We start from the raw sequence: 25,525 nt of genomic DNA, 5'->3' as shown, positions 1-25,525 counted from the left end.
CCTCTGACTCCAAAGCCCGGGCTCTTTCCACTGAGCCATGCTGCTTTTCTGTACTAATCTCTAGACTGTAAACTCACTGTGGGCAGGGGATGTGTCTGTTTATTGTTCTATTGTATACTCTCCCAAGCACTTAGTACAGTGCTCTGAACACAGTAAGCGCTCAATAAATGATTGAAGGAATTAATTATTGATGATTAATTAATTAATACTAATTAATAATAATGAATGAATGAATTAGAGAAGCAGCATGTGGCTCAGTGGAAAGAGCCTGGGCTTTGGAGTCAGAGGTCATGGGTTCAAATCCCAGCTCTGCTAATTGTCAGCTGTGTGCCTTTGGGCAAATCACTTAAACTTCTCTGTGCCTCAGTGACTTCATCTGTAAAATGGGGATGAAGACTGTGAGCCCCCTGTGAGACAACCTGATCACCTCTAACCTCCCCAGTGCTTAGAACAGTGCTTTGCACATAGTAAGTGCTTAATAAATGCCATTATTATTATTATTATAAATGCTTCTCCATCTTCCCGTTCATCAACATCTCCCGTAATGAGCAGTTTGTCTAACTCTGGAATGCTATAAAAAGGATAGTCAGATCCTTATGCAGTTGTTTTCCCTTTTTTGGTTGTTCTTTGCTATCCGGGCTTTGTTTTCTGAGGTAGGTGGAGGGTCATCAGCTGGTCATTTATGCCTCTGGGCAGATTCAGGAGGCCTGAGGCAAAAGATTCTCTGATTTGCAAATCCAACACTCGAAAAGGGGAGCCCTTGGTAGGAGAAAGTGGATCTAGTGGATCTAGCGAGGCGCAGCAAGGCCTAGTGGAAAGACCCTGGGCCTAGGAGTCAGAGGACCGGGGTTCTAATTCTGACTCTGCCAGTGGCCTATGCTGTGTGACCTTGGACAAGTCACTTAACTTCTCTGTGCCTCAGTTTCTTCATCTGTAAAATGGGGACTGAGACTACGAGCCTCATGTGTATCCAACCTGATTACCTTCTATCTACCTCAGCTCTCTGAACAGTGCTTGGCACGTAGTAAGCGCTTAACAAATGCCACAAAAAAAACCAAATCCTGTTTCCCTCCGACTTCAACTATGAGCCCCATGTGGGACAGGGACTGTTTCCAGCCTGATTAACTTGTATCTATCTCAGAGTTTAAAACAGCGCTTGACACATAGTAAGGGGTTGGCAAATACATTAATAATAATGATAATAATGATAGCAATGATAATAATAGGGTCTGTCTCTATGACCTGCCTTTCATTTGGTAGCTTACATTTGCTGAAGGTCACAATGTCGACTCTATATCCGGTCAACACGCAATAAATACCATCTTTCTTTAGGAAAGAAACACAGCCGAATGGAAAGAAGCATGGACCCGGGAGCCAGGGACCTGGGTTTTCATTCCAGCTCTGCCACCTGCCTCCTGTGGGACCTCAAGGACATCACTTGACTTTTCTGGGACTCAGTTTCCTCATCTTTAAAATGTAGATAAGCTACCAGATCTCCCTCCCCTTAGACTGTGAGCCCTCTGTGGGTCAGGGACTGTACCTGATGATTATTTTTTAATCTACACAGCACATAAGAATAATAATAATGGCATTTGTTAAGAGCTTACTACATGCCAGGCACTGTACTGAGTGCTGAGGCACTGTCTTGTCTTGATTTATGCTGTCGATTTTTCTCCCACTCATAGCGATGCCATGGGCACTTCTCTCCCAGAACACTCCACGCCTCTACCTGTATTTGTTCTGGCAGTGTATCCATAGAGTTTTCTTGGTCAAAATCCGGAATTGGTTTACCATTGCCTCCTTCTGCAGAGTAAACTTGAGTCTCTGCCCTTGGCTCTCTCCCATGCCGCTGCTGTCCAGCATAGGTGAGTTTTGACTTGTAGCAGATTGCCTTCCACTCACTAGCCACTGGCCAAGGTAGGACTGGAATGAGTAGGCCTCTGCCTGACTCTCCCTCCTGTAGCCGAGACTGGTAGAGTACTGGAAGCTCCCCAGGTGCGACCTTGAGAGGGAATGAGGCACTGTACTAAGCGCTTAATACAGTTCTTGGCCCAGATTAAGCATGGAGCATTAAAGTAATGCTTTAATTATGAAGCTGTCATCATTTCACTTTTGAAATTTGTAATATCCTCACATAATAAATGTCTTGAAAATTTGCCACATTTCAGTTTCCATCTTCAAAAACTGATTCCAAAACCAAGTCTATTATCTGGTATTTGGTAAGTGCTTACTATGTGTCAGGCACTGTACTCAGTGCTAGGGTAGATATAAGCAAATTGGGTTGGAAACAGTCCATGTCCCAAAGGGGACTCACAGTCTTAATCCCCATTTTACAGATGAAAGAACTGAGGTCCAGAGAAGTGAAGTGACTTGCCCAAGGTCACACATCAGACAAGTGGAGGAGCCGGAATTAATGTTTTTAAGAGGGTTGAGGTGTTATTTCAATGGCTTTTCATTCTATTATTAATGGTAGTACACCAACATGGTTTAATCTCCAACATAAAACATTTTATTGCCAGCCTGGCAGCTAAAAAAATTCTCATAAAATATATCAACACATGAAAAACCGGTTTATAAAACACGAAGAATGTACAAAGACAGTTTGCAAATATAATAAAATACTGAATACTGAGAAATTTAACATTTCAGGAGAATGCATTTCAAGTTTTATAAGCTACATTTTTAGTTTGGCTATATAACAGTCCATGCTCACGTTGTCTAACAGTTAAACCAACTGTTGCTCCTCAGAAGGGTCAAGACTCTCTTCTTATCAAAATCAAATTCATACTGACGTGTTCCTTGGAAGAAGTAGACGGAGTCTGGAAAGAGAAAGAAACTGATTTATTGATTTGCCTAATTATTGGATGATTTGTCACTTCTCTGTCTATGACATTCCCTTAGCTGATCACCAACAAATACCTATGGAATTCATGTCTTTCTACTTTTTAAAAATGGTTTCCATTAAGCGCTTACTATGTACCAAGCACTGTACTAAGCTCTGGGGTAGGTACAAGCTAATCAGGTTGGACACAGTCCCTGTCCCACAAAGGGCTCACAGTCTCAATCTCCATTTTACCGCACAACTGAATCACAGAGAAGTGAAGGGACTTGCCCAAGGTAACACAGCAGACAAGTGGCGGAGTCAGGGATTAGAAACCAGGCTCTCTGACTCCCAAGCCTATTCTCTTTCCACTAGGCCATGGTACTTTATAGTTTAGGAAAGTGTTTGGCACTTACCTTGGTACTTGAAAACAGCATCAACTTTTTTGCCAATTCCCGGAAAGCCCAGGGCTATCTGTTTCGGAAAATCCGTGTCCATAGATTGCTTGTTTTCATTATATCTGATCCAAGCAAAAACATTCAAAGCATAAAGTCAGGTAAAGAAAATGAAACCCTCATTTAAGTTTTCGGCACCGTCATTTTCATCTGAAAAAATCTATCAGTCAATCGATCAATTATTGAGAGCTTAATCTCTGCAGAGTACTGCACTAAATTCTTGGGAGGGGACAGTAGTGTTAATATACATGATCTCTGCCCTCATTCTTAACTCCAAATACTAACTGCTCTCCTCGCTGTTAGCTGGTTGTCTAGACCGTGAGCTCACTTTGGGCAGGGAATGCCACTGTTTATTGTTGTATTGTACATTCCCACGCGCTTAGTACAGTGCTCTGCACTCAGTAAGCACTCAACAAATACGATTGAATGAATGAATGAATGAATCAATGGTATTTATTGAGCACTTATTGTGAGTGTAGCACTGTGTTCTACCAGATTCAACTCGTTCAGGGGAAACCACTAAAGGAGACTGAAACTTGTCTTGGGTAGAATAAAAATAATAATGATGGTATTTTTAAGCGCTTACTAAGCACTGTTCTAAACAGTTCAGGTAGCTCAAGTGTCCAGCTCAGTGCCAATTTATGACTGCCGTAACATCACAGGGTTGAAATTTATCTGAATACCCTTTCTTTAAAAGTAACCGTGTCTCCCAAGCATAGTCTTTACCTCCAGTACTTCTGACCTACGAAGAAGTAGGTTTTTCCAGTTATCTCATCATAAAAGGCAGCATCAATTCTCTTAACAGTTTTTGGAAAGCCAAAGGTCTTGTAGATCTCTTTGGGGTATCCTGGCATCACATCAAACCCTTTGAGGAGCCAGTAGCGGTTGCCTGTGAACACAAGTTTGCCATCACAAGTTTTGCCTCATCTTTATATTTTCCCAGTTTCAGATATGACAGAAATGAAAGCTTTCCCCATGTTCTAAGCCCTCCTACCACCCCACCTCCTCCAGGAAGCCTCTTTGATTCACTTCAACACCCCCCTCCCAGGTCACTTTAGCCCAACACCACCCTTCCACGTATATTTCATTCCTATCCTCAATCTTTATTGTAAGACTTGTAAGGGACCGATTTGTACTTCCCAAGCGCTTAGTACAGTGCTCTGCACACAGTAAGCGCTCAATAAATATGACTGAATGAATGCTCTCCTGGTTACCTAGCACAGTTCTTGATACTTTGGAAGTGCTCAATAAATACCATAATGCTGATATGATGATGAAAGCGAGGCTATGATTTAAGCCAGTACAAATGATAATTAAAAGAAAATAATATTCCTCAAATAATCCCAACCTTCAATTAAGGCTCTTTTCTGAGATGGTGAATTGCAAGGATAACTTATTTTGAGGAATTCCAGACTTGATTCTTCCATTTTTTTAATGGAATGGAAGTTTGCCTCTGGGGTAAGGCATGCCTTAACGTTTCCTACCCTACGGAGATAGAAGTTACATGGTTTTACTTCCTGATGTAAGCTCCAGGACTTGTATGGTGCAGTAAGAATGAAGAAGAAATTGGCTTTATTTCCACGTGCCTTTAGCCACACAGTAACAGAGCCAAAAACTGAAAGGGATCCAGTTTGCCTTTAAACATTAGGCTCCTCAAACTACACCCTCTTTTCCCTTACTCCTCCTTTCTGTGTCACCTATACACTTGGATCTGTACCCTTTAAGAACTTGATAGTCACCCCACCCTCAGCCCCACAGTGGAAAGAGCATGGGCCTCAGAGTCAGAGGATGTGTGTTCTACTCTCAGCTCTGCCTCATGACTGCTGTGTGACCTTAGGCAAATCATTTCACTTCTCTGCATCTCAGTTTCAAGCATCAGTGGTCAACAACAGTGGTCTTACAGGATCTCTCAGGACTGTGGGAACAATTCGCCCCAACCCTTGTTACAGAAATGCCTGATGCTGGAGAAATTTGCTACTGTCATTTGCTTTTCCTTGACCCCGATCCAGAAAAGCAAATATCCGATTAAATTTCTATCATCCCCACAGTAGTTGGAATTGACTTAATGGTGAAACTGGGTTACTTGGAAACTTGTGGGCAAATCATGGAGCAAAAAATAACTGAATCTTATTATAAATTCCACTCAGAAAGCACTAGGCAAAGAGAGTTGGCTACCTTTGAACACGAACACCTCATCTCTATCGGAATTCTCATAAGCCGCTTCAATCCCAGATGGCAGGCCGGCCCACAATGTAGAAATGAAATGAATATCAACCTCAGGATTACTGGGGTGCTTGCGCATGAGGAACCTGATTTGAAAAAGATGGGTGTTGCATTTAGTTTTAAAAAGTCTCAAAAGGAAATTCAGTCTCCTATTCTTAGAAAACTCTCCCTTTCTCACACACACACACACCCGCCAAATACACTGCTACATCTCAGCACTCCCCAAACATTTTTTTCCGAAGTTTTCCTTCGAACCCAATCCTTTGTTTTCTTCCCTTGCCTGTCTCCCACAACTGGAGTAATCAGCGATACCTTAAAGTGAAAACGTGTAGTCGGCATAGCAGTGCAAATATCAGAAATGTAAGTTTCCTCCTGGTTACAAAGTTATCCTCTTAAGTCTAAGCATTGACTTTCTTTTGTCACTAGGGAATCCTCTAATGCCAAGGGGTACATGATAGGGATATGGCAGTTGAAAGCCCCCATCCCATCATCCTCGACTCACTTGAAGGGGCTGATTTATGACACACTCACGCATCACATCCCCTGACTGGCTCCCGCAGATGAGATCTGATTCATTTGACTCATCTGCCGATCATTTGATGTAGTATGACCCAGATTTGGAAGGGGAGGGGGCCCATTTCAAGTAAGATTACAACAGGTTCAGTACTAATCTTACTAGCAGGGAGAGATTGGAGGAAAGATAACTCAATATTCCTTTCTGAAGATTTGACAGAAAAATCTTCATTTGGTTCTCTTAGTCTGCTACGCCCACTTGAAATGGCAGTGCTGTTTTGTTTCTGGAGAATCCTGTCATCAAATCTCCTTCTGATTATATGCTTCCTTCTCTCCCACACTACAGACTATGTCCGATTCTAGGGGCCGTTGGTAATCTTGAAAAGGAAGCTTCTCCACTAATAATATTTGAGTGACAATTTCCTCTGAAACTAAACTCTTCAAGGAAGGTTAAAGGTCCTTTTTACCTGTCTTTAAAGAATATAATTTCTCCACGGAGTGTGAAGATAGCATCAAATTTCAGCATAGGATCACACTGGCGTGGTGTTTCAGGTCCTGTTGGGTGGGTGGGGCTATTTGAGGGTCCTAAAAGAGAAAAAAAAGCGCAAAGTAGCAATAATGATCATCATAATAATGATATTTATGAAGCGTTTCCTAGGCACTCGGCACTCTGCAAAAAGCTGGAGTATGTCCAAGGTAATCAGATCGGAAGCCCAGTGCGGGACATATGCAGCTAGTAATTGCAGGGCAAGGCTCTCTCCACTTACCATAAATGGCCTGGATCCCATTAATATCATCCTGAGGAAGCTTGAAGGGATTGATGTCCATGTACGAATAGACGGGGTACATCAGAGCCCCGATATCTTGGGAATGAGCAAGACCAAGGGCATGGCCGATTTCATGAGCAGCCACGAGAAACAAGTTGTAATCTAAATAAAAAAACCAAAACATCAAAACGGACATGCCAGTCAGGTGCAGACGCAGAGTCAACAAGCAGAGATTTGGGTACTCGAGGCCCTTAGGGTGTCAAGTGGTGAGGTGAGAGAGCTACAGAACACTTCCTGAATTCCTTTGATCATCCTGGTCTTTTTTTAATGGTATTTGCTAAGCTCTCACTATGTGCCAGGCACTGTATTGAGTACTGGGTAGATAAATAATGATGGCATTTGTTAAGTGCTTACTATGTGCAAAGCACTGTTCTAAGCAAAGAGGAGGATACAAGGTGATCAGGTTGTCCCATGTGGGGCTCATAGTCTTAATCCCCATTTTCCAGATTAGGGAACTGAGGTACAGAGAAATGAAGGGACTTGCCCAAAGTCACCCAGCTGACAAGTGGTGGAGTGGGGATTAGAACCCATGCCCTTTGACTCCCAAGCCCGGGCTTTTTCCACTGAGCCATGCTGCTTCTCTACAAGCTAATGAGGTTGTACACAGTCTATGTCCCATGTGGGGGTCACTGACTAAATTCTCACTTTTCAGATAAGGTCACCGAGGCACAGAGAAGTTAAGCGACTTGTACAAGGTCACACCGCAGACAGGTATTAGAATCCAGGTCCCTCTGACTCCTGTGCCCCCGACTTTGTGTCTGAAATTCCCAACATGGATTTGACTTATCCGGGAACAACAAAAGCAAACCAATCCTCTTTCTTTTGGAAAGCATAATGAAGGAAAGAACAATTTCTCTAGTTTCCTGGCTGAGACATTTGGAGGCAGATAGAATTCATCCTTGACAAGTGACTGTTCTCAGGGTTTATATGCGAATTGTATTTTCTTCTTGCTTCACGAGAAGCAGCGTGGCTCAGTGGAAAGAGCATGGGCTTTGGAGTCAGAGGTCATGGGTTCGAATCCTGACTCCAGTAATTGTCAGCTGTGTGACTTTGGGCATGTCACTTAACTTCTCTGTGTCTCAGTTACCTTATCTGTAAAATGGGGATTAAGATGGTGAGCCCCATGTGGGACTACCTGATCATGTTGTAACCTCCCCAGCGCTTAGAACGGTGCTTTGCACATGTTCATTGCTTAATAAATGCCATTATAGCAATAATAATTTATAATTCTTTTCACGGTTAAACCAGGAGTGAATCCACCCTCCTTTTCTCGGTTTCTAAGGCAGCCTTGTTTAGCAGGCCCACGCAGAGGCTGAGGGAGAAAACCCTGTCTCTTCATTTCCATGTTCAATCCTTTGGAGAAGCAGTGTGGCTCAGTGGAAAAAGCATGGGCTTTGGAGTCAGAGGTCATGGGTTCAAATCCCGGCTCTGCCACTTGTCAGCTGTGTGACTTTGGGCAGGTAACTTCACTTCTCTATGCCTTAGTTCCCTCATCTGTAAAATGGGGATGAAGACTGTGAGCCCCACGAGGGACAACCTGATCACCTTGTAACCTCCCCAGCGCTTAGAACAGTGCTTTGCACATTGTAAGCGTTTAACCAATGCCATCATCATCATCCTTTACTAATGGAAAGGAAGCTTTCTCACCCTACCCACTGTGGCCAGGACACATGCCAGGAGTCACAAGGGGGCACTCGTCCTCTACCACAATCCTAGCTGCTCATTAAGTTGACTGGGGATGAAGTTTTGTGTTGCGTTGTGTTGTGTTTTTTTAATGGTATTTGTTACTATGTGCCAGACACTATACTAAGCGCTGGGGCAGATCCAAGTTGATCAGGTTGGACACAATCATAATAATAGTGATGATGGCATTTATTAAGTGCTTACTATGTGCAAAACACTGTTCTAAGCGCTGGTGTGGTTACAAGGTGATCAGGTTGTCCCATGGGGGGCTCACAGTCTTAATATCCATTTTACAGATGAGGTCACTGAGGCCCAGAGAAGTTAAGTGACTTGCCCAAAGTCACACAGCTGACAATTGGAGGAGCAGGGATTTGAACCCATGACCTCTGACTCCAAAGCCTCTGCTCTTTCCACTGAGCCACACTGCTTCTCTAACCATGTCCCACATAATAATAATAATGATAGTGATGGTATTTGTTAAGAACTTACTATGTGCCAAGCACTGCTCTCAGCACTGGGGTAGATACACCCTAATTGGGTTGTCCCACGCGGGGCACACAGTCTTTGTCCCCGTTTTCAGATGAGGTAACTGAGGTCCAGGGAAGTTAAGTGGCTTGCCCAAGATCACACAGCAGACAAGTGGCGATGAGGGGATTAGAACCCACATCCTCTGATTCCCAAGCCTGTGCTCTTGCCACTAAGGGACACTGAGGCTCACAGTCTTAATCCCCATTTTACAGTCAAGAGAACTGAGGCCTGGAGAAGTGAAGTGACTTGCCCAACGTCACACTGCAGACACGTGGTGGAGTTTGATTGATCAACTTATTTTCCCCTCCAGAAATGCCTCAGGTCCTCTTTTCTTCTCTATTTAGCAGTGGGTTCTATCAAATGCTAAAACAGATTTCACCATTCATAATATTCTAGCCAATTGTGGAAAAAACACAGGACTGCATCCTTTTGTACCATTTTAGTCCTCTTAACAACTCCCTCTCCCTCTCTTTATCCCTCTCTCCCTCCCGGCTATTGTCACAGGACATGGTAAAAACTTGGAAATTGTTTGTTCACTCACTCAGATGGTTTACTGTCCAGGTTTCATCTTCATCAAAGTGAATATCTCCACCAATAAGTTTCCCTGGTGGAAAAGCGTGAGCAAGGACTCCATCAGGGCCATAGAAAGGAGAATTGTCATTGTGGTCTGAAACAAAAAGAAATGTCTTTAATGCCTTTAACACCTGACAGCAGTTGAATTTGAGGAAAGGTGCCATCCTTAAACCACAATTACCTCCAGAGAAAAATGAGATCATGATGTCAGCTTCTCCCTCCCAGACTCTGGTGAACGTCAGGGGGGATACATTACTCCAGACTTGAAACGCTTTCTTGATGGACATATCTACGTCAGCTTTGGACAAATGTGTCGTATACTTCTGAATCCTTAAAATCAAAGAGAAGCACATGCCAGTTAATAATAATAATTATGGTATTTGGCAAGCGCTTACTATGTGCAAGTCATTGTACTATGCGCTGGGGTGAACCCACCATTATTAAGCAGCAGAGCCAGGATTAGAACCCAGGACCATTTGACTCCCAGGCCCGTTCTCTATCCACTAGGCCATGCTGTTCTTGCCTTTATCCCTGAAGATATTTTCCCACACTGCAAGGTATTGCAAGGTTACCTGTAAGTAATTTCTGTTTTATCCCATTTAGGATTTCCCGTAGTAACAGCAAATCGAGCCACATCCGGTACACCACATCTGGCCTGCTTCATCACTTTCAGAGTTTTGGCATCTGGCTTTCCAGTCACTTTCAAATGGAAGAATGCCTGCATTTCCTTTATTTTTTCACCTATGAAGTTGGCACTCTTCCTCTTAGGAAGTTCCTCAAAGCTATTCAATTTGTAGAACTTTTCCAGATAATTCTGATGAAAGATTAAACACACGGAGGCATGAGCTATCGAATCTATACACATATTTTAAGGACTGACCATTCTGAGAAAACACTCTTCTCCTTAGAAAGCTGGACAAGGCTTTTTAAATTGTAGAACTTTTCTAGATAATTCTAATGAATGATAAAACATACGTAAGCATTAGCTGTCAAATCTGAACAGTCTAAGGAATTCTCGGCTTTTGCAGGGTTGTACGATAGCGCTCAACAAAACCAAGTTCCATTTTTCATCTTTATTCTTTAGATGTTCCTCTTCGAACTACAAATTCAGGTACAATAGATTTGTCTTTGGGGGATGGGACATTTTTATAGTCCCATATAAAGAAACAGGTGTTCCTTTGCATAAATGGAAGCTTCAGTCAAATAGGTAAGACTCACATTCCTTTACCTGCTTCTAAGGTACTTTAAACAAGTAACTGTCCCTTTCATAAAGAAGAGGCTCAGGAGATGAAGGTTCTCATTTCTTGAAAACCTTGAAAGCGATAAAAATTGTCCCTCCAGTACATTAATCAAACTGAATCCCAGGTGTTGAAAAAGTAGACAAAGAACACATTACTTGTCTTACCTGGACAAGCTGCTGATTTTTCTCTTTGGTTTCTAAGTTGGAAGGGAAGGCGTAAGAAGCCATTGCTTGGAACAGAAGCAGACCTAAAATGCTCGTCATTTTGGCTCGTTTTCTTCTCAGAGTGACACCGAGGTTCGCTTCCTGACTGCTCTCTGATTCATGTCTCTCATGAAACATCCCTCTCTATATAGTCCTTGGTGGTCAGATCAGGTCAGCAATCATCTGACGTGTTTCCTAACAACCTTTACCCTAAACATTCATCAGAACTGTGAGTCAAATCAAGTTAATCCAAATTGCCCAATGTTGAAATCACATCATGATTAATATCTAATAAAGCACAGTATAGGACAAAACCCCCATGTTGTATAGACTTTCCAAAGTGAAGCCTTTCTTCTCTCTGTGTCTGTGTGATGCTTCAGAAATTAAATTTTATTGACCTAGTTTGCATTTTAGGGAGTGGTTCGTGTCTGGCTCAGACTTTGTAATAGAGACTGAGATTAGCTTTCCAGGGACTTTTATTTCCTTCTGGGTATTTCCCTGAACATGTCCCTGGGCAGTAGGTAAAAATGATAATAAAATGATATTTACTAAGTGCTTACTATAAACTCAAGCACTTTACTAAGAGCTGGAGTAAGCAGTGTGGCTCAGTGGAAAGAGCATGGCCTTTGAAGTCAGAGGTCATGGGTTCAAATCCCGGCTCCGCCAAATAGCTGTGTGACTTGGGGCAAGTCACTTAACTTCTCTGTGCCTCAGTTCCCTCATCTGTAAAATGGGGATTAAGACTGTGAGCCCCCCATGGGACAACCTGATTACCTTGTAACCTCCCCAGCACTTAGAACAGTGCTTTGTACATAGTAAGTGCTCAATAAATGCCATTATTATTATTATTATTATTATTATTAACAGGCACAGTCTTTGTCCCATATAGGGCTCACAGTCTAAAATGAATCCCCCTTTGGCAGATGAAGAAACTAAGGCACAGTGCAGTTAAGTGACTTAGCCAAGGTCACACAGGTAGCAAGCGATGGAGACAGGATTAGAACTCAGGTCTCCTGACACACAGTCTTTTGCCCCAGACCATGCTGCGAGAGGTTCTTGCCAGAGCAGAGAGATTGCCAGGAGCCTGGGGGAAACTCTGGTGAAACCGAGACAGTCCCTTAGAGGGGTGTGGGACAAGTAGGCTTTTGTAGCCCTGTCTGGGGCAGATGGTGGAGTTTAAAAAACAGCAAACTCACCCTAAACCCCACTTTCCTCTCCTGATCCCCTCCACACATGTACACACACACGCACACACTGGAGAAATGCCCCTTTCCATTCTAAACTTTCCCCATCCCCTGATTAACCAATACAAGTTAATTCATTCATTCATTCAGTTGTATTTATTGAGCACTTGCTGTGTGCAGTGCACTGCACTAAGAGCTTGGGAAAGTATAAAACAACAATAAACAGTGACGTTCACTGCCCACAGTGAGCTTACAGGTTGGACACAGTCCCTTTCCCACATGGGGCTCACAGTCTCCATCCCCATTTTACAGATGAGGTAACTGAAGCATAGAGAAGTGAAGTGATTTGCCCAAGGTCACACAGCAGACCTGTGGTGGAGCCAAGACTAGGACCCTTTACCTCTGACTCCCGGGCCTGAGGTCTAGCCACTAGCCATGCTGCTTCTCAGAATGTAGAATGAGCTTCTATTTGACTCAAAGAAGATCAGAATCCCATGTTTCCCCATCTGTTGGAAACTCTACCTTCCATCTGGAACTTGCATTACTGAACCAACATCAAACATTTCCAGTAGCTCCCCATTGTGTTTTACAGGAAAGGGAAATCTTGATTGATTGATTGTGAGCACTTACCTATCAACCTGTCTACATGTTTTGTTTTGTTGTCTGTCTCCCCCTTCTAGACTGTGAGTCCGCTGTTGGGTAGGGACCGTCTCTATATGTTGCCGGCTTGTATTTCCCAAGCGCTTAGTGCTCTGCAGACAGTAAGCGCTCAATAAATACGATTGAATGAATGAATGAATGGATGAATCAGAGGTATTGAGTACTTACTGTGTGCAGTGTAGTGTACTAAGCACTCGGGAGAGTACAGTAATAATAATAATAATAATGATGGTATTTGTTAAGCGCTTACTATGTGCAGAGCACTGTTCTAAGTGCTGGGTGATACAAGGTGATCAGGTTGTCCCACGGGGGGCCCATTTTACAGATGAGGGAACTGAGGCCCAGAGAAGTGAAGTGACATGCCCAAAGTCACACAGCTGACAATAGGCAGAGTCAGGATTTGAACCCAAGACCTCTGACTCCAAAGCCCGTGCTCTTTCCACTGAGCCACACTGCTTCTATAATACCATTGATTGATTGTGTTCCCACTGCCCTCTTCACTGTAGTCCAGGAATATTTGTCCAAATCAATACCCTTGTCCTTCTTGTGATTGTCCTTGTGTTTAGCCCAGAGTTTACACATTGTTAACAGTTAATAATAAGTGTTTACAGTCATTGTTAGCACTATAATAATGCCCCTCTTACTACTATCATCAGTAGGGACAAAATAATAGATGGAGACCATTCCTTGGTTTGAAGAAGGGCAGAGGTCAGCACTAGGAGGCATTTGCAAAAAATCTTTTGCCTGATTGTTCTGAGAGTGAAGATGATGATAACGATAACAATGATGAAGATGCAGGAAATAACAATGATGTGGCAGAGGGAGGCAAGTTGACTCTAGTAGGTACTGCCCTGGGAACCCAGGAGGGCAGAGATGCTATCATAGTTCAATCTTGCTGACTTACCCTTTTTTACTCACTAATAAGCACTGCCTACTGGCCGCTACTTCTGTTTTCTCAGGCTGGATTCTAGGGAATAATAATAATAATAATGACTATTTGTTAAGCACTAACTATGTGCAAAGCACTGTTCTAAGCACTAGGGAGGATACAAGGTGATCAGGTTGTCCCATGTGGGGCTCACAGTCTTAATTCCCATTTTACAGATGAGGTAACTGAGGCACAGTGAAGTTAAGTGACTTGCCTAAAGTCACACAGCTGACAAGCAGCGGAGCGGAGATTTGAACCCAAGACCTCTGACTCCCAAGCCCGTGCTCTTTCCACTGAACCACACTGCTTGCTCATCAAGCAAATAGCCCCATATACGGATGAACCTAAAAATGATTTTCACCATAAGACATGTAAACAATTAAAAACTCATGAGAAATTTGGAATCTTATCCAAAGCGGTTGTAGTTTGTTGCCCAACTCCAACAATTTTATCAAGGTCTGTGAGGGATTAAAAACTGAATCCAGATTCTCCTTCTGTTTCCTTTTCTTGGAGAGGGCAAGAATTCTATGTTGCTCAAGTTATAGTGCTTCTTTATAGGCAAAGTACAAATACCATAAAAATTAGCTAAATTACATGGATTATGTAAACTAATTGCAGGAAAGCCATCTATGTCTTGACTCAATATATCTGGAAAGCACAGTTATCTGGGCATATGAAGTCATTATCTGACAAACTAATTTTTTTTAATGGTAATTGTCAAGCATATACTATATGCCAAGCAGTGTAGTAAATGCTGGAGTAAAGCTTGGAAAAGTACAGGAGTAGTTGTAAAAGTAATAGTAGTAGTAATAGTAATAATAATAGTAGTACTTGTTAAGCTGATACTATGTGCAGAGAAGCAGCATGGCTCAGTGGAAAGAGCCCGGGTTTAGGAGTCGGAGGTCATGGGTTCAAATCCCAGCTTCACCACTTGTCAGCTGAATGACTTTGGGCAATCAGTTCCCTCATCTGTTAAATGGGGATTAAGACTATGAGCCCCAGGTGGGACAACCTGATCACCTTGTATCCTCCCCAGTGCTTAGAACAGTGCTTTGCACATAGTAAGCACTTAACAAATGCCATTATTATTATTATATGTACTCTGTGCCAATCTTCTAAGTGTACTGAGTACTCGGGTAGGTATGGAATAATCCCATTAAGCATAGTCACTGTTCCACATGGGGCTAACAATCTAAGGGGAGGGAGAACATTTATTTCGTTCCCATTTTACTGGTGAGGAAAATGAGGCACGGAAAAGTCAAATAACTTGCCCAAGGATTTACCGTGGGCAGATGGTGGGGCCAGGAATAAAGCCCAGCTCTCCTGGCTCCCAGGCCCCCCACTCTTTCCACTAGTGAAGCCTTTTCTGATAATAATAATGGCATTTGTTAAGTGCTTACTATGTGCAAAGCGCTGTTCTAAGCACTGGGGAGGTGACAAGGTGATCAGGTTGTGCCACGGGGGGGCTCACAATCTTCATCCCCATTTTACAGATGAGGTAACTGAGGCAAAGAGAAGTGAAGTGATTCACCCAAAGTCACACAGCTGACAATTGGCAGATTCGGGATTCGAACCCAAGACCTCTGACTCCAAAGCCCTTGCTCCTTCCACTGAGCCACGCTGCTTCTCTGCCCTGATAAGCTCCAGCTGAATTCCTCTGCTCCATCTCTTTCCAGACTTGGTGCCTGGGCTTTAGAACTATTACATCTCAGAAGTAGCATGACCAGGTGGAAAAAAAAAATACTAATGTGCCATAGGATCTGATTGCATTGTGTTGACCCCCTTCAAAGCCTTATAGAAGGCACATCTCCATCAAGAGGCCTTCCCAGATTAAGGCTTCTTTTCCTTTTGTTCAACTCTCTTCTTTGTTGCTCTGACTTGCTCCCTTTAATCATCACCCTCTCCCAGCCCCACAGCACTTCCGAACATATCTGCAATTTATCTATTTATGATATTGTTTGTCTACCCCTCCAGACTGTAAGCTCCTCTTTCAGTCAACAGGGTTGAGCAACGATTGCACCTCTGCCCTCCTGGGTTCCCAAGGCAATACCTACTAGAGTCAACTTCCTTCCCTCAGCCAGGCCATTGTTTTGTCCTGCGTCTTCATCAGTTATCGTTATCATCATCTTCACCCTCAGAATGATCAGGCAAAAGATTTTTTGCGGTCTAGTGAACGTCTCCTAGCACTGACCCCTCCACTTCCTCAAACCAAAGAATAGTCTCCATCTATTGCTTTGGCCCTACTAATGGTAGTAGTAATAGGGGCATTATTATAGTGCTATGTCTATAAACACTTATTATTAAGTGTTAATAATGTGTAAACTCTGGGCTAAACACAAGGACAACCACAAGAAGGACAAGGGTATTGATTTGGACAAATATTCTTGGACTACACTGAAAAGGGCAGTGGGAACACAAACAACCAGTGGCATTTAGTGTTGTATTGCACTTTCCAGAGTGCTTAGTCCACTGCACTGCACACAGTAAGTACTTAATACCTCTGATTGATAGGTAAGTGCTCACAATCAATCAATCAATCAGGATTTCCCTTTCTTGTGAAAAGCAATAGGGAGCTATTGGAGGTGTTTGATGTTGGTTCAATAACGCAAGCTCCAGATGGAAGGTAGTTTCCAACAGATGGGGAAACACAGGATTCTGATCTTCTTTGAGTCAAATGGAAGCTCATTCTACTTTCCCAAAGGCTTAGTTCAGTGCTCTGCACACAGTTAAGCACTCAATGAATACGAACGACTGACTTGACACATAGTAAGCACTTAACAAGTACAACAATCATTACTACAGGTGATTTTGTCATAGCTCCATGAGTCATTGCTACTGTCACACTGAAGTAAGCAAAGCTATTTCCCCATCCTGACAGCTGTGAAGTCTTGGCCTACCATAGTATTGGGTGTCCATCTTAATAATAATGAATAATAATGATGGTATTTGTTAAGCACTTAATATATGCCAAGCACTGTTCTAAGCACTGGGGTAGATACAAAGCAATCAGGGTGGACACTGTCCCTGTCCCAAATGGGGCTCAGAGTCTCAATCCCCATTTTACAGATGAGGTAACTGAGGCACAAGAAGTGAAGTGATTTGCCCAGGCTCATACAGCAGACCAGTGGCAGATCCGGGATTAGAACCTATGACCTCTGAATCCCAACCCCATGATTTTACCACTAGGCCATGCTACTTCACACCTTATGGCCAGATCATTACCATTCCAACCAGGCATAGTCACTGAGCCAGTTTGCCTAATTCCACAGCACTTATGTCCATATCTTTAAATTATATAAATTACTTATTTATTCATATTAACATCTGCTTTCCCTTCTAGACTGTAAACTTGTTATGGGCAGGGAACGTATCTGCTAATTATGTTGTATTGTACTCTCCCAAGCACTTAATACAGTGCTCTGCACAGTTTTAAGTGCTCTAAATACTGCTGATTGATTGATTGATACTGACAAATCCCTTCTCTCCTCTCCTGTAAGTCTTGAGTGCGGAAAGCCACAGCTACATGGTGAGTGGGTTGGACCCAAGGGAAATGAATATTCCTCAAGCAATTGGTCCTAATAGTGTATCCCCTAAAGGAAAAAAGAAAAACAATTAATCATTGAGAATACATAAGGAGTTTTAGAAATTCTCATATGAGTCAAAGAATTAAACCCAAAACATGATTCTCTTTGCCCAGTGCCCTAGTGGGGCAGGACGGAAGTGTTGGGAGGGGTGAAAAACACCCATAAAGTCATGAAGGGGAGAGATGGGCTGAGCCCAAAAACAGCTGAAAATCCTGAAAATCAGAATAGACAAGATGCACGAAGACAAGATGCAAGAAGACAAGAATAGACATGATCCTACCAAACCAACGTGGTACTGAGGTGTATAAATGGAGGTAACACATAGAGGAACCAGAAAATAGCAGGAGAGGGGTCAAGGAGAGTGATGGAAATGGTTTCAAGGATGGAAAAGCCTTTCTCTGAGAGGTTGGGGTTGGTAGCGCAGAGGAGAGAAGGGTAAGGGGTGAAGGAAGAGCCTGTCATGCTTCAGACCTGCCATTAAAATCAGGGGGTCTGCACCATTGTATTCCATGTCCATAGGCAGAAATGGACATCAATGGGAACAGGAGAGAATTCAGTCAGATGGAAGAAAGAACTTCTTGACCTTTCCCAGGACAACTAACCAACCGAAACAGTGGGAATTCCATTCCTGGAGAATGTTTTCAAAAAGACAATCTCTAGACTATGAACTCATCTCAAGATCACGAGCTGATTGTGGGCAGGGAACATCACTGTTTATTGTTGCATTGTACTTTCCCAAGCGCTTAGTACAATACTCTACACACAATAAGCGCTCATTAAATATGACTGAATGGAAAAAAGAATAGAAAACCACCCAAGCTGGTGAGCCATTTGCAGGCCCGGAGGCAGGGGGCTGGATTAGAGGGTCTCCTTCAGTTCAATCCCATGATTCTGTGTGTGTGGCCTGCTTCACCCTCATCTTTGGACAAGCCCTTCCTCCGTTGCCTTCTTCTCCTGATACTGCAGGTCAGGAAATGGAACTGTACTAATAAAGTATCGATTTCAAATAAAATACATTCAGGTTTGTGTCAGAATAGATGTTCCACCTAAAACCCAAGGCACGGTTCTGCTCCCTTTGGGCCATCAGCAAGGGCACATTGACTGGGATCGAGATCATTCCACATGTGCAGGAAATAAAATGCTTTTGGAAACGGCAATGATTTTCAACAGACCTGAGAAAAATGTATTGTTTTCAAGAGAAAAAGGTCCTTTCACAAATGAAACGGAGGCTGCAGTGTTGAATACTTTGCCTAAGCAAACGGGGTATATAAAAAATATTATGGGTGCCTGGGGTTTGTCTGAATGGCTAGCTGTTTTGCTCACCATTTCAGAGAAGAAAATATCATTCTGAGGAATATTCATTCCTTCCTTCCTTCATTCATTCATTCAATCGTATTTATTGAGTGCTTACTGTGTGCAGAGCACTGTACTAAGCGCTTGGAAAGTACAACAGATAGAGACAATCCCTACCCAACAATGGGCCCTGATATGGCAAAAGCCTATTTTGTGCAGAGAACTGTACTAAGTACTAGAGGTGGGTGTAAGGAAGATAATTATAATAATACTATTGGCATTGGTTAATCACTCACTATGTGCCAAACACTGTACTGAGCACTGGGGAACATTCAAGATAATCAGGTTGGACTCAGTCCCTGTCCCACATGGAGCTCATAGTCTATGGGGGAGGGAGAGCAGGTATTTCACCCCCATTTTACAGATGAGGAAACTGAGCCTCCAAGAGGTTAAGTGACTTACCCATTGTCACACAGCAGACAAGTGGTGGAGTTGTATTGAGAATTCAGGTCTCCTGATTCACAGGATGGTGTTTTTTGGTCCCCAACTCACAGGGCAGGAGTAAAGAGGCAGGGAGTGTGAGGGTGGTGTGAGGGGAAAGAACAGACCCTCGAGGAAAAAAATAACCAAGGGAATAATGACAGAAGCACCTAACTCAGCTTTTACCTCTTGCTTCTACTGCAAAAGCAGCCAGGGTCTAGTGTTCAGAGCTTAGGACTGGAAGTCAGGAGGCCTGAGTCCTAATCACAGCTGTGTCGCTTGCCTGCTTTGTGACATAGGGCAAACCACTTAACCTCTCTCAGCCCCAGGTTCCTCGTCTCTAAAATTTGTTCATTCATTCAAGCCCATTTTTTGAGCACTTACTGTGTGCAGATCACTGTACTAAGTGTGTGGGAGAGTACAATATGAGAATAATAATAAAATGGGGGTGAAATCCCAGGTTTCCCTCTCCCTGAGACTGTGGGCAGATGCAGTCTGATTATCCTCATGGGTTCTAATTCCAGCTCTGCCTCTTGTCTGCTGTGTGACCTTGGGCAGGTCACTTTACTTCTCTGGGCCCATCACCTCATCTGTAAAACAGGGTGTCCAACCCAATTACCTTGTTTTGACCCAAGCACTTAATACAGTGCCTGGAACGTAGTAAGTGCTTAACAAATACCACGGTTATTATTATTATTTCTTGTGCTTTTAACTTCTTACCTTTTCTGCTATCTCTGGGCTTCCATTTGGTATTTACTTCTTGTATGTTATTCATTTGTATTCACTGTTTGTAAAGTGGAAAATGTGGGAAAAGGATAAATACTCTTCTGACTCACCGGGGAGAATTAAGCAACATGAATGGAATATCTGTTCTTCGAGCTATTCAATGTTTGTTAGGGTTTTATACGACTTCCTGCTTCAGTCTTATCTACACAGTCCTCGTGGGATGACGCCTCTAATTTGGATTCCACAAGGTTCTTTTTTTCTTGACATCCAGGGAAATATAGAAAAAAGTGTCCTTTGGCCTGTAATATCTGAGCTGTTGTGCCTGAGTGTAGTCAGGAAGAGATCAATTGCTCTTCTGGGTGTACCTGAACTGCTATAACCCTACAGACATTCAATAAAAGACTCCTGATGATGATAAAGATATGATTGCAAATGAACCTTTCAAGAACACCTTCACCAATTGCCTTCAGTTTTTCTGCAGAGTCTCCATCATCTATCCATAGTACTTTTGGAGCACCTACTGAGTGCTAAGCACTGTATTAACCACTTGGGAAGGTATGATAGAGGCAAGGCACACATTCCTGGCCCTCTAGGAAGTTATCATCTGAAGAAAAAGACGGCCTGACAAAAGATTTATAAAAATAATGGAAGCAGAAGAAAGGTCAAAGATATTTGATCTTTATAAATCACACTGAAGAAACAAAAAGAATTAACTTTTCCTCAGGGAGGTTGGTCTTTTATTAAAACTGATTTATTTCTCAATTTCAAATTGGACCTTCTTGAAGAAAGAGCCATGAACTGATTAGGGCCTATAGATTTTTTTTACCTGTTCGTTTAATCAGCTCTTTGCTCCCAACTTCAGGTTTCAGTCCACAGAAAGCAATGAATAGTTATAGTTGACTGAGTCTTGAGTCACCATGGTCACTTCCCGTTTAGACAACACACCTTGTTATTGTGAGACATTCTCCAAAGTCTGGTAAACTTGAAAGCCATGATAAGAGTTGAATGTGGTCACTGTAAAATGGTGTATCAGATTGAACAGCTTGAAGAGTAACAGAGGAAGTAAAATTCATGACTTTTTGTTTTAGCTGATCTCCATTTCCGTTACCTTGCGAGGTGTGTCTCTATTCAGAAGCAGATAGAGTCAGTTAGAGTCTGGGAGTGAGAAGGTCATAGGTTCTAATCTTGGTTCCGCCACTTCTCTGCTGTGTGACCTTGGGCAAGTCACTTTGCTTCTCTGGGCCTCATTTACCTCATCTGTAAAATGGGGATGAACACTGTGAGCCCCACATGGGACAGGGACAGTGTCCAACCCAATTTGCTTGTATAATAATAATAACGATGGTATTTGTTAAGTGCTTACTATGTGCAAAGCACTGTTCAAAGCGCTGGGGGACACAAGGTGATCAGGTTGTCCCACGTGGGGCTCACAGTCTTCATCCCCATTTTACATGTGAGGTAACTGAGGCACAGAGAAGTTAAGTGGCTTGCCCAAGGTCACACAGCTGACATGTGGTGCAGCCGGGATTCGAACCCACAACCTCTGACTGCTAACCCGTGCTCTTTCCACTGAGCCACGCTGCTTCTCTTGTATCTACATTCCAGTACAGGGGTAGGGCTTGGGCAGGGGTTGATGGCGGGACAGGCAAGAACAAAATACGCTTGATAAATGATTGCTTGTACTCTCTCAACAGCTTAGTACAGTGCTCTGCACACAGTAAGTGCTCACGACTGACTGATTGAGTGATCGATTGATTCTTCCAACTCCACAGCCCATTATATCCAAGCAGGCTTGTATGGACTTTCCTTTATGCTGTGTTACGGAAGCAGAGTAGTGCCCATGTTTGTAGAGCTTGTTGATAGAGATCGGATCTAATGCTCCCAATTTTATCACCTTTGAAGCAATTTCCTCTGGCAGAACTATGTCTACAGTCAGCGATGAAATAATATTTTTTCTCGAGAAGCGGTTTGATCTAATGTCAGAAAGAGTCAGAATACTTGAATTAGGATCCTGGCTCTGCCACTTGCCTTCTATGTGAACTTGGGTAAGTCACTTAACTTCTCTGAGCCTCCGTTTCCTCACCTTTAAAATGGGGATTGGAAACAGTGCCAGCACTTAGAACAGTGCTTTGCACATAGTAAGTGCTTAATAAATGCCATTATTATTATTATTATATCTGCTCTCCCTCCTCCTTAGATGATGAGCCTCACGTAGAAAAGCGGTGGTGTTTCACCTGATTATCTTATGCCTTCTCCAGTGTTTAGTAAAGAGCTTGGCACGCAGCAAGTGCTTAACAAATACCACTATTATTATTATTATTGGAGAGGTGATTGAGTACCTTAGAGCCAATGGATGAGAGGTTTTTTTATGGTATTTGCTGAGCGCTTACTTAGTGCCAGGCACTGTACTAAGCATTGGGATAGATAAACTGTAATCAGATTGGGCACAGTCCCTGTCCCACATTAGGGCTCACAGGCTTAATTTCTATTTTACAGATGAGTTAACTGAGGCACAGAGAAGTGAAGTCACTGCCCAAGGTCACACAGCAGACAAGTGGCAGAGCCGGGATTAGAATCCAGGTCCTTCTGACTCCCAGGCCTGTGCTCTATTCACTAGGCCACGCTGCTTCCCATTAAGCTACTTAGCTGTGTGACTTTGGGCAAGTCACTTAACTTCTCTGTGCCTCAGTTACCTCATCTACCTGATTATCTTGTATCTCCCCCAGTGCCTAGAAGAGTGCTTGGCACATAGTAAGCGCTTAACAAATACCATCATCATTAACATCATCCTCATCATTAAGAAGAGTTTCTTCTTGAGAATTGTACGGTTCTCTTTTCTGGGAAACTACAGATAGTAAACCTATTTAAGCTTCAAGTTGCATAGGGAAATGCTTGATTTGGGAAAATAAAGTGCTTAGTAAGGCCCAAGTTTGGGAGTGTGGTTACCTCACTGCTTGGTATTCTTTGCTGATCCTGAGGTTTTCACTGAGGTTACTGAGGTTTTCCTCGATGTTCCAGTGAAATCAGGAAACTCTTGTCAATCTGGGAAAGATTCTGAGGAAACGTTAGGTCTGACTCTCATTTCTAACTAATCAAAGGCTCACTGGAGCAAAATGATTAAAGTAGGCATAGAACGTCAGGAACATAGGTTCAAGGCATGAAAATGTTCATTCTACCAAGGAAGCAGTGTTGTCTAGTGGAAAGACCACGGGCCTGTGAGTCAGAGAACTCAAATTCTAATTCTGACCCTGTGTGATCTAGGAGGAGTCACTTAACTTCTCCCTGCCTCAGTTTCTTCATCTGTGAAATGGGGATTAAATACTTGCTCTCCCTTCTACTGAAACTCAGAGCCCTATGTGGGGCAAGGACAGTGTCCAATCTGCCCATATACTTTTTTATCTTCTCTTACAGTCTGGTAGAGTGCTTGGGGGTTACCAGTGGTCTAAGGCTTATCAGCTGCCAAATAACTGCAGCAAGATACCCATGCTCAGCCTGAATCATTCCAGGGCAGACAATCTGCTGGACATCTTTGTAACTGCTCAATCGATCAATCAGTGGTATTTATCGAGAACTTACTGTGTGAAGAGCACTGAGCTAAACACTTGGGAGAATGCAAAACAACAAAGTTTTTTTTAAGTGGTATTTGTGAAGCGCTTTCATTGTGCCAGGCATTGCATTAAGTGCTACAGCAGATACAAGCCAAGCAGGTTGGACATAGATGATACTTGCATATTTACCCCAGTTTTGGACATAATTTTTGCAACCCCATGACAGGGGAAGGACTATTATATGGGGAATTAAGCCTAGCAATAAGGAGTAAAGGGAAGAAAAACAGGAGGAAAAAAGGAAGAAAAAAAGGGCACTTGAGATTGAATTCCCTTACTTCTATTGCACTCTTTCAAGTGCTGCATGAAACAGGTACTCAGTGAAATAACTCCCCTCCCTTCTCCTGTTCCAACCTGGGAGTTCATAGTGTCAGTGAATAATAATAATGCTAACTATGGCATTTGTTAAGCACTTACTACGTGCCACACCCTGTACTAAGCGCTGGGGTGGATACAAGCAAATTGGGCTGGACGCAGTTCCTGTCCCATGTGGGGCTCACAGTCTTAATCCCCATTTTACAGATGAAGTAACTGAGGCACAGGTAAGTGAGGTGACAATAATAATAATAATAATAATAATAATAATAATAATAATAATAATGGCAAGAAGAATAATGGTATTTATTAAGCGCTTACTATGTGCAAAGTAAAGAAACTCCCTTCCCAGTGTGAGCCTGTATCTGTGACTTTAGTGCAGTCTATGATTGAATGAATAAAGGAATTCTAAGCCTTCTCCTCTTTCTACCCTGAGCTGGGGCCTGGTGGAGAGTTATATGGTGTAGGCATTTTGTGATTACATACCATGATCAAGTTGTCTAAATTGGCATTTAAATAGAAACTACAACTTGAAATTCCACAGATATCTTTTCTTCAGTGAAAATACATACCTCCCAAGAATATTTCATTATGAATTAATCAAATATAGAAACCCTTGACTATTTTCCTGTCTATTCTCTACCCATCTGACAAAATGATTTCCTCATTTAAGCATGTCTTTAACCCTAAGTAGGTCAGCTCTGCTTGTGGTGGATCATTATGTTCAAGTCCCCCCCCCCAACTTCCCGGCCCCCCTCTCATTCTCATGACCCCTCATTCTGATTTTTGCCTTTTGATGTTCCTACTTTTTTATGGTATTCGTTAAGCCTTTACTATGTGCCAAGCACTATATTAAGCGCTGAGGTAGCTACAAGCTAATCAGGTTGGACACAGTCCCTGTCCACCTGGGGCTCACAATCTGAATTCCTATTTATTTTACAGATAAGGGAACTGAGGCAATAGAAGTAAAGCGATTTGCCCAAGGTCACACGGCAGACAAGCAGCAGAGCCGGGATTAAAACCCAAGTCCTTCCGACTCCCGGGCTTGTGCTCTATCCATTAAGTAATGTTGCTTCTCTTAAGCTTTTTGCCATTTTTTTCCCTCTCTCTTTGAAAGTCTCCAGATTTTTTTTTAATAAGAAATGGATTGTAGGGTTTAGTCCTTGTGGTAGCCTTTTTGGAAATACTGATTTTGTGGTTTGGCATCCTGTTGATCATAATTCTCGTGAGAATGAGGAAATTCTCACGGTTGAGTTGAGTTTATCCCAGTGGGGTCCTCATTTCCTTGGTATAACATAGCTAAGCAGAGTCATTTTCTTCTCTGAAGCTCATAACCTTCAGAATCCTTTGCTAAATTTCTTTCTCAGTCAAACTGACACACTTAGAATTAAAAGAAGGACTCCAGGTACTTTTACATTGCCACAAACTATGAGGAACTATGGGAGGCAGTGTGGCTCAAAATAATAATAATAATAATAATAAATAATGATGGCATTTATTAAGCGCTTACTATGTGCAAAGCACCGTTCTAAGTGCTGGGGAGGTTACAAGATGATCAAGTTGTCCCACAGGGGGCTCCCAGTCTTCATCCCCATTTTACAGATGAGGGAACTGAGGCCCAGAGAAGTTAAGTGACTTGCCCAAAGTCACACAGATGACAATTGGCAGAGCCAGGATTTGAAC

General features: G+C 42.7%; 1 protein-coding gene and 1 non-coding gene across 2 annotated transcripts; both read right to left on the bottom strand.

The window, feature by feature from the left end:
- Positions 1–1,875: 1,875 nt before the first annotated feature.
- Positions 1,876–2,013, bottom strand: LOC119941732. The gene has a single exon (XR_005455313.1). It is a non-coding gene; the product is annotated as a small nucleolar RNA SNORA7 (small nucleolar RNA).
- A 619-nt stretch (positions 2,014–2,632) lies between these two features.
- Positions 2,633–11,181, bottom strand: LOC119941393 (interstitial collagenase-like). The gene is made up of 10 exons (XM_038761813.1): positions 11,029–11,181; positions 10,196–10,437; positions 9,805–9,953; positions 9,592–9,717; positions 6,780–6,941; positions 6,480–6,597; positions 5,452–5,585; positions 4,003–4,165; positions 3,238–3,341; positions 2,633–2,819 (listed from the first exon to the last, which is right to left on the bottom strand). The coding sequence occupies exons 1-10, from the start codon at positions 11,125–11,127 to the stop codon at positions 2,719–2,721; spliced, it is 1,398 nt and encodes a 465-aa protein (XP_038617741.1). The 5' UTR covers positions 11,128–11,181; the 3' UTR covers positions 2,633–2,718.
- Positions 11,182–25,525: the final 14,344 nt, after the last annotated feature.

Source organism: Tachyglossus aculeatus, chromosome 20 (assembly GCF_015852505.1).
Source record: "Tachyglossus aculeatus isolate mTacAcu1 chromosome 20, mTacAcu1.pri, whole genome shotgun sequence".
NCBI lineage: Eukaryota > Metazoa > Chordata > Mammalia > Monotremata > Tachyglossidae > Tachyglossus > Tachyglossus aculeatus.
Note: the sequence above shows the minus strand (reverse complement) of the source record. Positions and strands in the feature narration are given on the sequence as shown.

What these genes read in the sequence shown, in the direction of transcription:
- LOC119941393 (XM_038761813.1), bottom strand. Translation starts at nt 11,127, where the DNA reads ATGACGAGCATTTTAGGTCTGCTTCTGTTCCAAGCAATGGCTTCTTAC. An exon ending in AAAACAGAAATTACTTACAG is followed by an intron (nt 9,954 to 10,195) that starts GTAACCTTGCAA and finishes TTTGATTTTAAG; the next exon opens with GATTCAGAAGTATACGACAC. An exon ending in GATCTCATTTTTCTCTGGAG is followed by an intron (nt 9,718 to 9,804) that starts GTAATTGTGGTT and finishes TTTTTGTTTCAG; the next exon opens with ACCACAATGACAATTCTCCT.